The sequence below is a fragment of the Nycticebus coucang genome, chromosome 3 (assembly GCF_027406575.1).
Source record: "Nycticebus coucang isolate mNycCou1 chromosome 3, mNycCou1.pri, whole genome shotgun sequence".
Lineage (NCBI taxonomy): Eukaryota > Metazoa > Chordata > Mammalia > Primates > Lorisidae > Nycticebus > Nycticebus coucang.
Window position 1 is genome coordinate 105,563,924 of NC_069782.1, and position 13,513 is coordinate 105,577,436.

Consider the following 13,513-nt stretch of genomic DNA (forward strand, 5'->3'; position numbering starts at 1 on the left):
AATATAATTTCTTTTAATCTTTGTATAGATTTAATGATTTCTTATCTGCATACTTGTAAAAACAAAATAAAAAACAAATTCATCTTTATAAGTCCATTTTCTTTTGACATTGAGATGAAAATGTGACTTGTTTTGACTAAAGATCTTTGCCACTCACTGGCAAGATCTTTATTAAAGTAAAAAGACCAACTGAGATTGGGCGGTGCCTGTGGCTCAAGGAGTAGGGCACTGGCCCCATATACTGGAGGTGGTAGGTTCAAACCTGGCCCCAGCCAAAGACTGTAGAAAAGAAAAAAAAAAAAAAAGAATAACTGAGATTTATTCTGATTATTTCTGCAGAACAGCAGATATTTATCATATGTAATTATAATATTTATCATAATTACTGTGGTAATTGTATCTACTTATTCACTGACTACTAATTCAATGACTAAACCAAATTAAGTCTACAAGTGCCTCGGTTTTCCCTTTTAAAAATGATAGATTCTTGGACCTCACAGAATCAAGTTAGTCATCTTATCATGGCTCTCAATTTATGATTAAAATGTCAATGAAGACATTAAAAAAAGATAAAAGCAAAAGTACTGTAAACTGAAACTGAGTCAACTATTTATAAAAATCTGGAAGGAACTTTTATTATTTGAAGCTGAATTAAGAAACATAGTTTAATAGCTACAAATTCTTTGCCATTTAAGCAGTACATGACCATCTGGGAAAGGTATATATGATACCTACCTTCTCTTCAGGAGATGACATCTACCTTCTACTTTTAGGCGTGGGAAAAGGGCAGGCTGACCCATCGATTGGGGTGTACAGCAAGGGAATTAGGGTCCATGTTCCTCTCATGATAGTATAAATTGTTAATGCCACCATAACAGAGCAAGAGCAGCTGTGAACAAGAACAGTTGTGAAATGAAATGAGTCAGCATCTGTGGTCAAGCAAGAAGTGGGATTTTTGACAGGACATGAGCCAAGTCATAACTATAAAATAGTAAAGTATTCCCATTGAAATTTAGAACAAAATAACAGTGTCCAATATGTCAGTACAATTTTATACTGTTTTAGAAATTCTTGCAAAAATAATAAAAGATGAAACTATTGAAAAGGAATTGAATACTGTTTGAAGATAATAGATTTCAGACTTATAAAATGTAAGAGAATTTACTAAAACACTATTTGAATTAGTAAAGAATTCAGTAAAAGTGGCTGGATTCAAGATAAATATACAAAAGTGGTAGTTTTTCTTAAAATCAGCTATAACTAGTTAGAAAATATAATGGCAAAAATGATCACCTTTACAATAAAGGCAATAAAAAATAAAAACATTAAATACTCAAGAATAACCTTAATAAAAATGTATCATGCTATTCTGTATAAAGACATAATATTAAAGAGTTACAGTTCCCAAATTAATTTGGATAGTAGAATACTAAAAACATTTGAGAGGGGGGAATTTTGACAAAATATTTCTAAAATCCATATGAAGAAATTAGCAAATGAGAATCAGTTATTTTCCAAAACAAATAATTCTAATAGTAAAGTATATAATAAAGGTACAATAGTTATAATAGTATATAGACACTAGTTGATAAGCAATTCAAGTAGATCCACAAAACATATGTATAGCTGAGGAACAGACATTTACTCAGAATGGTATATGTGATAAAGACGGCATCATAAATCAGGAAGAGAAGGATATATATATGGAGCTAGAAAAATTATTTTTATAAGAATATCTTTTCACCACACATACCTCAAAATTGCATATAGATTAAATTACTTTAATAGTAGATACTCTAGGAAAATCTAAACAATATCTAGGAAATGTGCTGTTAAATAACACTTTATTTTGGCTTTAATGGTCGCAATCAATTATGGAATTCAAGATTCATGTCAATGTAAGAAATAAAACTTACCAAATTTTCACTCGTCATTTCTTTTTCCTTTTATAGATATTCGAATACCACTAATGTGGAAAGACTCTGATCACTTCAGCAATAAAGAACGTGTGTATGATTTTAATTTGTAATTGAAATGTTTTCTTTAGTGTGAATATTGGGAAAAAAGATTCCTTCTACACTGAAATAAATTGATGTCATTTGGCAAAACAAGCAGAATCTTGCTGAACTATTTTCTGATTTTTGATATAAATAGGTAGTAGCTGCTTGATGCTAATTGAGATTATGCACAGCTAGTATACTTTTAGTTGTTGATAGGTACCTGTGAAGGACAGTAAGTTAGGTTCAGAGTGCACTTAAGGGGAAGTATGGAACAAAAGAAAATGTTTAAGGAATAAAGGTTAAGACAGCATTTCTCCTTTTTGATCAGAATCTAGAAGACCTTTTCTGCCTTATTTTGTTACTTTAAATATAATTAATGAAGTGTAATAAGGAAAGATTTTTAGCTTGATCTGATTTTTTTCCTTCAGCATTTTATGGCTTTGTATAGTCTTCACAAATCCATGTATTGCAATCAGGCGTCCTCAAACTTTTTAAACAGGGGGCCAGTTCACTGTCCCTCAGACCGTTGGAGGGCCAGACTATAGTTTAAAAAAAAAAAAAAAACTATGAACAAATTCCTATGCACACTGCACATATCTTATTTTGAAGTAAAAAAACAAAACAGGAACAAATACAATCACACCGCCTCATGTGGCCTGCGGACCGCAGTTTGGCTTAGGTCATGAAATTAACCCCTGGCTTAGGTCATGAAATTAACCTCTAATGATTTCTGGCTGTTAGAGGTAAAGTAGGAAAGATGATAATTCTCTTATCTTTCTTGAGCTAGTTTGTCTCTTCATACTTTAAAATCTGAATTATATTGAGCATAATTAGCTTTATATGAAGAATTCAAAATCATGTTAATGTTCGTTACTCAATTATAGAATATAATTTACTTTACAAAGGAATACCTGTGGGAATTAAGTAAATCTTTCTGATTACTAAAGAAAGTTTTTCTGAAGAGATACATTTTCTCTTCAGAAAAAGGATTAGGCCTTTAATCACCTAATAATGTTTTATAATACTTTTTAAAACAGCACCAAATTAAAAGGCCCAGCAGCTTTGTTTTCTGTGTTCCCACGTCTAATTTTTATTGGAATTTTTTTGTTTGTTGGTTGTCTTGTGTGTCGGGGGGGTTCTTCTCTTGCTGTTAGTTTGGTGGAAAATTTTTTGCTGTTAATATGCCTGCTTTTAACCTCTTCCAATAAAAAGTCTTTTTCTTAAATGGACTGGGAAGCCAAAATGACTTAGAGGTAATTATGTGTGTGTATGTATTTTTACTCATAAAAATTTATGATTTTGGTGGTTTGTTTAGGCTGCTAAGAGACTTATATATTTAACTTTATTTTTGATACTTCCTTGTTTATTTGTGTTCTAGTTGGATAAGTTATTCCTATATACTGGCATCAAAATCATTATAAAATGTTTAGGATTATGAAAATAATCTATTAACAAATATTTAAGCTCATATTTTTCATTTTCAAGTAGACTTAACGATGTCATGACTTATGGATTGTTGCTCAAAATGTTTTTCTTCTCTAGGATCTCAGCGCTATGCCATTTTTTGTTTATTCAAAATGGGAGCCGAAGTTTTTGATACTGACATGGTGATTGTGGATAAAACAATCACAGATATATGTTTTGAAAATGTAACTATATTGTAAGTATTAATATTTATTCTTCGGAGAACAAGAGTAATCTAAAATTCTTTTGTTAAAAAGAAAGTTACAACTATTAGGTTTTTGGACTTTTTTCTGAAGTGTTATGATTTTTAAATGGTAAAATGATTTTGAAGATTACTTTGTTCAAAAGAATCTGATTTTGACATTTGTAATTTTCTGATATAAAATAAAATACAACTCTTATAATTAGTATTAGCAGTAAACATTTGACTCAGTGGATGTGATAAGTTTTTAAATTTTATATAAATATGTATAATTCCATTATTGTTTTCCATTATCTACTAAGTTATGAAATATAATTGAATTTTCTTGAATGTTATTTAATATAGCATGAATTTTGGCAGGTGATGTAGTTACCGAAATACTAAAGCAGCATAACAACTTTATAAAATAGTACTAAAATATATACCATAGGAAAAGCACTTTGGTAAAATTTGTTGTTTTTTTTTTTCTTATGATACATTTCTTTCATGTACTCAAAAACAATAAAAAAAAAAAAAAAAGGTGATCTTCAGGGCTGTTTTTATTGCCCTTGCTCTTTTACAGGCTCATTTTATTGTGGCAATAATATGGAACCAGAGTGAACTCCTCAGGTAGCCATAGAAATCATTTTTAACTAATATAAGTTTTTCCTGGCCTCTTTCAAAGGTTTTTTGGGCCTGTTCCTTTCGGTATTTAATGATACTATCTTCATATCTAAATGTTAATAGCTAATAGACAAGATAAAATCAGAATATGTGGGTTTTTTTTGTCATTATGGAACTAGGCAATTAAGATTTCAGAGAACTAGTTTTGCCACTCATATCTAACATTAAAAACACTACAGCAAACCATATTTTGTGACTTCGTATCTGGTCCAGTGTCCCATAGTAATAGTGTATCATGGAAAAATAAAATGAATTATTTTGGGTTATAAGCAGTAACACAGGCCTTCCTACAAGCTATATTGAACCAAAGAAATTTATTTAGGATCTAGAAGATATTCCCAAATGCTTATATAATTGAGGCTAACAAATACATTTTCATCAGTTATCTGAATACATTTATTTCCATTATCAACTATTATTAGTGAATTTTTTCCTGCCAGAATTACCCTGTTAATAAGCTCTTCACATTATTTTGCTATTGTTTGTTTTTACTGCAAAGACAAAAATCAGAGGTCTTCCCCCCAGGGAAAGAACAACCTAAGTTACTTGGGAAGACAGCACATGATTTATAATTTTCTAAAAATTCTGTAAATATTTTAAATTAATCTAAAAATAACTACCAGCAAATGTTCTGAATGTTTAAAAATGTGCTTCTTGTTATGATGATTGTTTTTAATATGTATTCAATATTTATGAATTTTGGGTTTTCCTCTAAATATTGAGACATTTGTTAGTCATTACTGGGAATACTATATGTTTAAAAGTTGCCAAAATAATAAGCTATAAAAATATCTAGAAGTTATTCTTTGGATTTAACCAAACTATAGATTGGCCATTTATATCTTAAAAAGTCTGTGCTGCATTTTTAAAATCTCTGAGGCTGGTGGATCTTCCATCTGCAGGCAACATCTGCTGCTGATGGACCTCTTTTACAGGCTTAAGTATGTTTATTGTTAGTAACATCAGCAGTCTTTTATGCTAAAGGTAGTTCGTTATGTATGAAAAGGGTAAAGTCAATCTTAGCATTTGCTAAAATTGCAGAATTTATGCATATTGGTTTAATAAATTTATATTCCTGATACAATGCTAGGGTAAGAATACAAAGATCACCAAGACAGCACTTGCCCTTAAGGAGTTCATTCTTTGAAGTATATCCCTTTACATAGTTTTTATGTTTTATTTTTCCTCCTATTTAACAGTATGCTAAAATGTTGCTTGTAGTTATTAGGTACAAAAGAGGGGTAGGGTTGAAGGCACAGTGGTAAGAGTAATTGACTCTTTATTGATGAATAAATGAAAACTAAGGGTTCAGCAGATTTTGTTTTGGAGTCATAGTCATTTTAGGAAATTACACATATAAATACCTTAAAAATAGTGGTATTAAAGGAATGACAAGGAGAAATAGTATTGGCAACAAAATGACCAGGACATTTTATTCTTTAAGTAATATGCCTGTAGATACTGATTAAATTAATATTGCCCTAGTTATGAAGCTGAGAGCTCTGAAAGTTACACTGACTCTCAATCCTTTAGATATCACATAAACAGAGAAGATTCTTTTTCATTAGCATATGTTAACATAAGCTTATTTCAAATGCTGATTTTATTTTATTTTTTTCCCATAAACTTCGCTCTTACTGAGATTTTACAGTCTTCTCTTAGGCCCTTTGCAGCCTTTTATTTATTTATTTTTTAAATAAATTTCATTGTGTATCTTTGAGGTTTACAACATAATGTTATTGAACACATGTAGATAATAAAATGGTTACTAGTTATTATAGTGAAACAGATCAACAAATATCATACAGTTAACTGTTTTTGTGACAACAGCTAAAATTCATTTAACAAAAATTCTTAATTTAATACAGTTTTATTACCTTTAGTCTTCATGTTGCATGTCATATCACTAAAGGTTTTTATCCTACGTGTTTGTTATTTTTTATATCCTTTGGCTGTCATCTCCCCATTTCTTCCCATACCACTCCTGCTCATCGTAACCACCATTTCACTCTATCTTCTGTGTATTTGAGCTTTTTGTTGCTGTTAATTTTACATTTAAATGAGATCACACAATATTTTTCTTTCTGGGTATGGCTTATTTCACTTAGCACAGTATCCTCCATCTCCATGCGTGTTGTGGCAAATGGCAAAATCTCCTTTTTTTAAGGCTGAAGAATATTGCATTGAGTTTGTTATTTTCTCTACCCATTTGTTCATACACAGACACTTACTTTCTTATCTTGGCTATTGTAAATAATGCTGCAGTGAACATGTTAGTGCAGATAACTTTACAAGGAGATGGTTTCATCTCCTTTGGGTATAACCCCAGAATAGGGATTGCTAGGTCATATGGTAGTTCCATTTTTAATTTCTTCAGGAACCTCTGTACTGTTTTTCATAATGGCTATACAAATCTCCATTTCCATGAACAGTGCACTACGGTTCTCTTTTCTCCACACCCTTGCCAGCTGTTGTCTCCTATCTTTTGATAATAGCCACCCTGATGGACAAGGGGCAGTATCTCATAATGGTCTTAATTTGCGTTTCGTTGATGTCAAATGTTGATGTTAGAATTCTATTTGCTGCTGAGTTATATTTCTAATGTTATAAATGCCCTGGTTTTTAGTAATGAAGCAGGACCAGACTTTCAGATAAAGGTGGAAGTGTATAGTTGCAGTACAGAAGACTCTTCCATAACCAATACACCGAGAAAACTAGCTAAGAAACTTAAAACATCTATAAGTAAAGCCACAGGAAAGAAAATAAATTCAGTGCTTCAAGAAGAGGATCATGAAACATGCTTGCCCTTCAGTTCTGCTATTTTGTAAGTTTTCCAATACAGTATTTATGATGACATAATTATACATTTGTGGTATTTTGAAGTTCTGCATGTGGAGTATGTGCTTACATTTTAAATGGAAAAATATCCTGAAGCGGAAACAAAACTTTGTTGTCTGCCATTTACCCAGCTGAAGAATCCTTAATACCTTACTGTAAATGTAGAAAATTGGTTGACAGAATGTGTTTAGTGATTTGGAATTCCAATACAGGATGAGCATCCCTTACCCAAATACTTGGGACCAAAAGTGTTCCATATTTTGGATTTGTTCTTAAATTTTGGAATATTCACATATACATAATGAGATACGTAATGGGAGGGGACCCAAGTCTAAATATGAAATTCATTCATGTTTTGTACATTTTATATGTGTAGTATGAAGGTAATTTCATATAATATTTTTTAAAACTTTATGCATGAAACTAGGTTTTGACTATTTTGACTGCATTCTGTCACACGAAGTCAGATATGGAATTTTCTACTTGTAGTATCAAGTTGGCTCTCAAAAATCTCAAATTATGGAGCATTTCAGATTTTACATGTTTGGTTGGGAATGTTTAACCTGTAACTCCACAGAAAGAGGAAATGTTTTTCTTGAAAAAGGTCTACATATACATCAAAGTATTTGCTACATTATTAGTCTACTAATTGTAGAGTTTCTATATGTATGTCAGACTTTATTCTTATGGATTTTTAAAAATATTTAATCTTTTCTTAACAAAACCAAATTATCATCATCACATCTAACAAAATAAGGAGTTCTTAATATCATCTAATATCCAGTCTGTATTCAAATTGCTCCAGTGCTAAAAAACTCCTCTTGTAGACAAAACAAGGTCTACAGTTTTACATTTTTACATTAAAAGTGAGTCTTTTAAGTTTCTTTTCATCAGTTATAGTTGCCTGCCCACTTTTTTCCTTGGCATTATTTATTAAGGAAACCAGTCTTGTAGAATTTCCCATATTTTGAATTTAGCTAATTGCATCTTTGTAATCTTTTTGAACAGTTTTTCTATCTTTTGTATTACCTGTAACCTGGTATTTAGAGCTATCGGACTGATTAGATTCATATTCTTAAGGGTAAATTCACACCTAGTGGGTACAGTACATACCATCCAGGTAAGGGGCACACTTACAACTTTAACTCAAACTGTACAAAAGCAATTCATATAACTAAAACATTTGCAGCCCTGTAATATTCTGAAATTTGTGGCTCAGTGAGTAGGGCGCCGGCCCCATATACCAAGTGTGGCGGGTTCAAACTCAGCCCCAGCCAAATTGCAACAAAAAAATATCCAGGCATTGTGGCAAGCGCCTCTAGTCCCAGCTACTCGGAGGCTGAGGCAAGAGAATCGCCTAAGCCCAAGAGGTTAGGCAGAGGTTGCTGTGAGCTGTGATGCCACAGCACTCTACCAAGGACAACAAGGTAAGACTCTGTCTCTAAAAAAAAAGCATCTACAATGACAAAATGCACAAAAGCCAAAGTTGACTGAATGTTGGCATGTACTCACACCTGTGTAACCCAAAACCCCGTCAAGATGTAATAAAAGAAAAAAAAAAGAAGAAAAAATAGGACAATAATGATTCATACTATTATATATACTTCCTACTGTCTCCATGAGGAGACTTTGTCCCACTTTTAGTAATGTTAAAATTGATCATTTGGTTTAGGTGTTATGAGCCTTCTCCATCCATTATAAAATTCCCTATTAATCTTTCATCTAATAGTTTTAGCATCCATTGCTGATCATTAGTTATTTCATTATTGGTTGTAATTCCATTACTTTCTAAATCTGTGCTGCATTTTTCTTCTAAAGTAGAATAATGCAAATAACATTTTCTGTGGATACAGCTACAATAAAATTGGTGGAGGAAAGGGAAGAAAAATGCTTGATTCTTACATTTACCAAATTTTAAAACAAGTTGATACCCCAACAATCATGGAGGTGATCAGTGTTGTTTAATTTAAACTCTTGAATTTTTACATATTCGTGTTTCAGTCTATTATAGTTATATTCTCTTTGATGCCAAAATTGCTCATCTTTGATCACTGGGAAACCTTCAAGCTGATTTCTACATCTTTTTGACACAACCTAATGTTTGGTAGTTTTTTTGCTTTCTGACACAGTTAGATGTTCCTCTGTCATGTGTTTTTCAGCCCAAACTTGAAATCACCATTTCTTTAAGGAGCCCTGATTTCTTTCAGATACTTTACTTAAACCTTATGTTTGTTTCTTCACAGATAGTTTTATGTTTATGTTCTTTGGAACACCGTTATCAAGCTGCATTCCTAGAATTTCTTTGCATGTCTAATAGAGTTGGCTTTTCAGCATGTCGATAATTTTATCGTAATTATAAAAAAGCAAAATATTTTAGATTAAGTATTTTAGAATACTTAAATTTTTTAGATCCTGGAAATGTCAGTTATCAAAATGTAATTTAATTACTCTTTTCACATCAGATATATTAATTGTGAAATATACTTTGGCACTCTCACATAGTGGCTTTCAATATGTTTTGATTGTGATTCATACTAAGAAATTTTATATCATAACTGAGTGCACAGTTACATAAGCAACTAGATTCTAGGAAGTAATATTTGACACTTAATATTTATAATAGATTATCAAGAATTTTTTTAATTCCATTGATTTCAGATTTTAAAAATGCTGTTTATGAGTCATTAAGTTGATTTCATGATGTAGGAATGGGTCCAATCCATAGTCTGAAAAACAATCATAGAAGATGTGTCTGCCCCTATAAATGTTATTTAAAGGGGAGCAAGGTACCTTTAATTTTCTAATTTTAGATCTAAGACCATTTTAAAAACTTTATTACGGTAAGATTATTTTAAGGATTTGTTGGAAGTTACTTTAATTCAACCATAAATAGTGAAATTATTTCTTTTTGATGAGTAGATAATTCTATTTCCAGATTCAAATGGATTTTAGGACAGAAAGAGACCTCAGAGATAACCATTTAGTTCAGTAGTTTGAAAATTTTTCAAGCAGTAGAACTCCCAATTTTTTAAAAATGATGGTACTAGTAATGTCTATTATCCAGCTAAATGATACATGAGAAAAGCTACATTTTTCCCTGGGCCTCAGTTTTCTCTCATGAGAGACAAAGATGCTTAGACACGACCATTTCTTTTTTGACAGTTCCTTAGAGACATTTCGAGCATTTCAAGCATCTTTGATGAATGTAAAAACAATGACTAGACAGACATCTGAAACAGTTTGAAACTTTACTGTTTGGCAGTGAATACTTAATTTTTTATTCTGTCATTTATTACTTGTGTAACCCAAGACATTAATTTGCTATTTGAGTCTTTGTTTTTAACTCTGTAAAATGGTAAATGGCAATGCATGTAATAATGATAATAAAATAATATGTAACTCCATAGAATCATTATGAAATTCAATAAGAATTCATGAAATACTTGGAATAAAGTAAGCTTTAATAAATGTAGCATTATTGTCATTATTGTTATTATTTTTACTGTTCCCAGACCAGTGCTTTTTCTAAGCCTTTTTTTAAACTCATGCTGAAGCATTTCAGTTTAAAGACTCGACATAGGATTATAAAACATAGCCACGGGCGGTGCCTGTGGCTCAGTGAGTAGGGCGCCGGCCCCATATGCCGAGGGTGGCGGGTTCAAACCCAGCCCCGGCCAGACTGCAACAAAAAAATAGCCGGGCATTGTGGCGGGCGCCTGTAGTCCCAGCTGCTTGGGAGGCTGAGGCAAGAGAATCGCGTAGGCCCAAGAGTTAGAGGTTGCTGTGAGCCGTGTGACGCCACGGCTCTCTACCGGAGGGCGGTACAGTGAGACTCTGTCTCTACAAAAAAAAAAAAAAAAAAACATAGCCACATCTGTTTTCATTTATAACTATGTTTATAATTTTATAGGAAAGGATCATCTATGTGATGTTAGAACCTATATTTGACCTCTATTTCTCTTTGAAACCTAGAGAAATTTTTCAGAATAATGTTATTGTATATTAAGTTCTTTTTAATACAGACAGGGATACATGTCTTTTATCTTGAAGTGTTCATTCTTCTATTGTTTTGTCATTCTACTGGGTTTATCCCTGAGTCTAAGCACTGATTTTATTTATGAACATTTCCCATAAAACTTGTATGTCCTTTACTTATTATACCATTAAAATTAGTCAAAAGATAAGATAAATCCTTTTACAACATTTCATAAGATTATGTTTTCCTAATACCAGCACTCTAATGTCCACCTGTGAATCCAAAGAACACTAGGTTAACTCAGCCCAGGACTGATCTTACCTGATAAACTTCTTTAACTGAACACTTCAGCACCGTGATAGGAGATTTTGTTTTAATAGAGATCTAGGTTACTGATCTGTGATAGAGCTTTCAGTCTTTAACCAAAATGGTCACATATAAAACTATATATATCTTCCCTAGTAATATGACACATGACCAAATATAGTTATTTTCCTGACAAATGTGCATTTTTTAGACTGCCCTTTAAAGTAGTTTTTTTTTTTTTTATAACATTCCACCTTCAAAAATGTTACAACAATTGGCCTATTTGATAGAAAAAAATGTAGCTGATTATGCCTTTGGGAACTCAATATTAGGGTTGGCTAATAGGAAGGAGTGTAACGTTTTAGAAAGAAAATGTTATCCTGACAATGTTTTAAAAGTGAGGTCATTGTTGGTTTTGGAACCATTGGCATCATAATTAGTCATGGTTTAAAAATGAAGTAACTTGAAATATCATAAAGTATTGTTTGATCTGAAAGAAGACAGTATAGTTTTAGTAATTTTTAGTTTGATCCCTGGTATGATTCACTTATTCATTTTATTTGTGGAATTTAGCCCAGTAAAATTCCTTTAGCTAGACTTTCCCAGTGTTTTGTGTTCCTTGATAACTATTTAGTACATTATTCTTCATTGTATAAATGTACATCATTTTGAATAATCTTCTTATAAAACCTGATAAAATTGAAAGTGTTAATTTGCTTCACCAAAGGTATATTAAAATTTTTAAAAATAAACCACTATACTACATTTTAAATAAGATTGAAGTTACAAAACAAGTATCCTAACAGTGGATTATTTATGTTTCTAAGAAAAATGTTAAAGGTAATACATTTTGTAAACTCAACTTAGGAATTACTAAACTGTTGCATATAATTATTTATTCATTTAATCATCTTTGATTAAATGATTACTCAGCAGTTATATCATGTGGTACGTTCAAAGGTTAATTAGTCATGATCCTGCTCCAAATTTATACAGCATAATAAAATATGGTCACTATCTGCTTTACTAGAAGAAAGTATCTTAATTTTAAGCTATTTCTTAAATGAGCCATAAAGGCAATGCAGTATAGTGGGGTTTTCTTTCCAGTATACCTCTTACTTGCTACAGGCAAATCAGTCACATCCTCGGCACGTCAGTTTGTGCATCTGAAAATGTGGACCAAATATCTGCCCTGCCTACTTCAAGTAGTTATTTTGAACCTAAAAAAATACATTGCTTGTTAAAGTGCCTTAAACTGCACATGTCACTTTGCATGTGATTGATTTTTAGGGATGGTTTTCATCCAGTTACACTTAAGCACATGAATTATTTCATTGGAAAAGTAATATAAACTTGGGAAGTAGAATCTAGAAGAGAAAAATGTTACTCATAGTTCAGCTATTCTAAACCACATACCTTTTATCATTTTCCAGTCTTTACATGATTATTTTAATGGCCACTTTGTTAGTTGGCTATGCCATTTATTAAACTATTTTTAGAGAAAGTTATCAATAACTGTTTTGTATTGTTATTTTTCAGGTGTGCATTTATTGGAAATAGAGCTAAATGTCTTACATATTTATATGAAGTTAGTTAAGGAAAAGATGTCTTAGTCACAATCATTTCTTAATGCTTGAGAAAAAAATTAACATATAATTTGGTCTGTAATTTTAGCCAATTCTGCCACACAAATTGCTTTCTAAATATGCCACTTCTTCAGTTCACCCAGTGCAAATCCAGTATACAGTTTCTGTCCAGGCTAATAACGTTGTTTTATATTCCACTGTAAATTGCAATGAGTCTTCCTGAGGTGAAGGCTACGTAAATATTTTTGTGTTCTTCAGTGAGAATAAATTACAGTGCCACTCTTAAAATAAAATTCAAAAGTTTCTTCATTCTCTTTCACCATTTCAGATATTTTTCTTGATAGAATTAACATACACATGTCAAGACTAAGTTTCATGACTTTACCTTCAGTGACACTGACTTGTCATCCATTTCAGTGACTACCCCATGATTGTACCCTAGTTCTTGTCACTACAATAATTGCAAAATCTTTATAGT

The 13,513-nt window shown here is 31.6% G+C and overlaps 1 protein-coding gene across 1 annotated transcript in view; it reads left to right on the forward strand.

Annotated features, from left to right (window-relative positions):
- Window positions 1-13,513, forward strand: part of RTKN2 (rhotekin 2) — a 76,144-nt gene that overhangs the window by 30,671 nt on the left and 31,960 nt on the right. Inside the window, exons 4-6 of the mRNA XM_053584964.1 lie at window positions 1,953-2,006; window positions 3,543-3,660; window positions 6,956-7,153. Coding sequence (XP_053440939.1) covers window positions 1,953-2,006; window positions 3,543-3,660; window positions 6,956-7,153 — 370 coding nt within the window. The remainder of the gene's footprint in view (window positions 1-1,952; window positions 2,007-3,542; window positions 3,661-6,955; window positions 7,154-13,513) is intronic.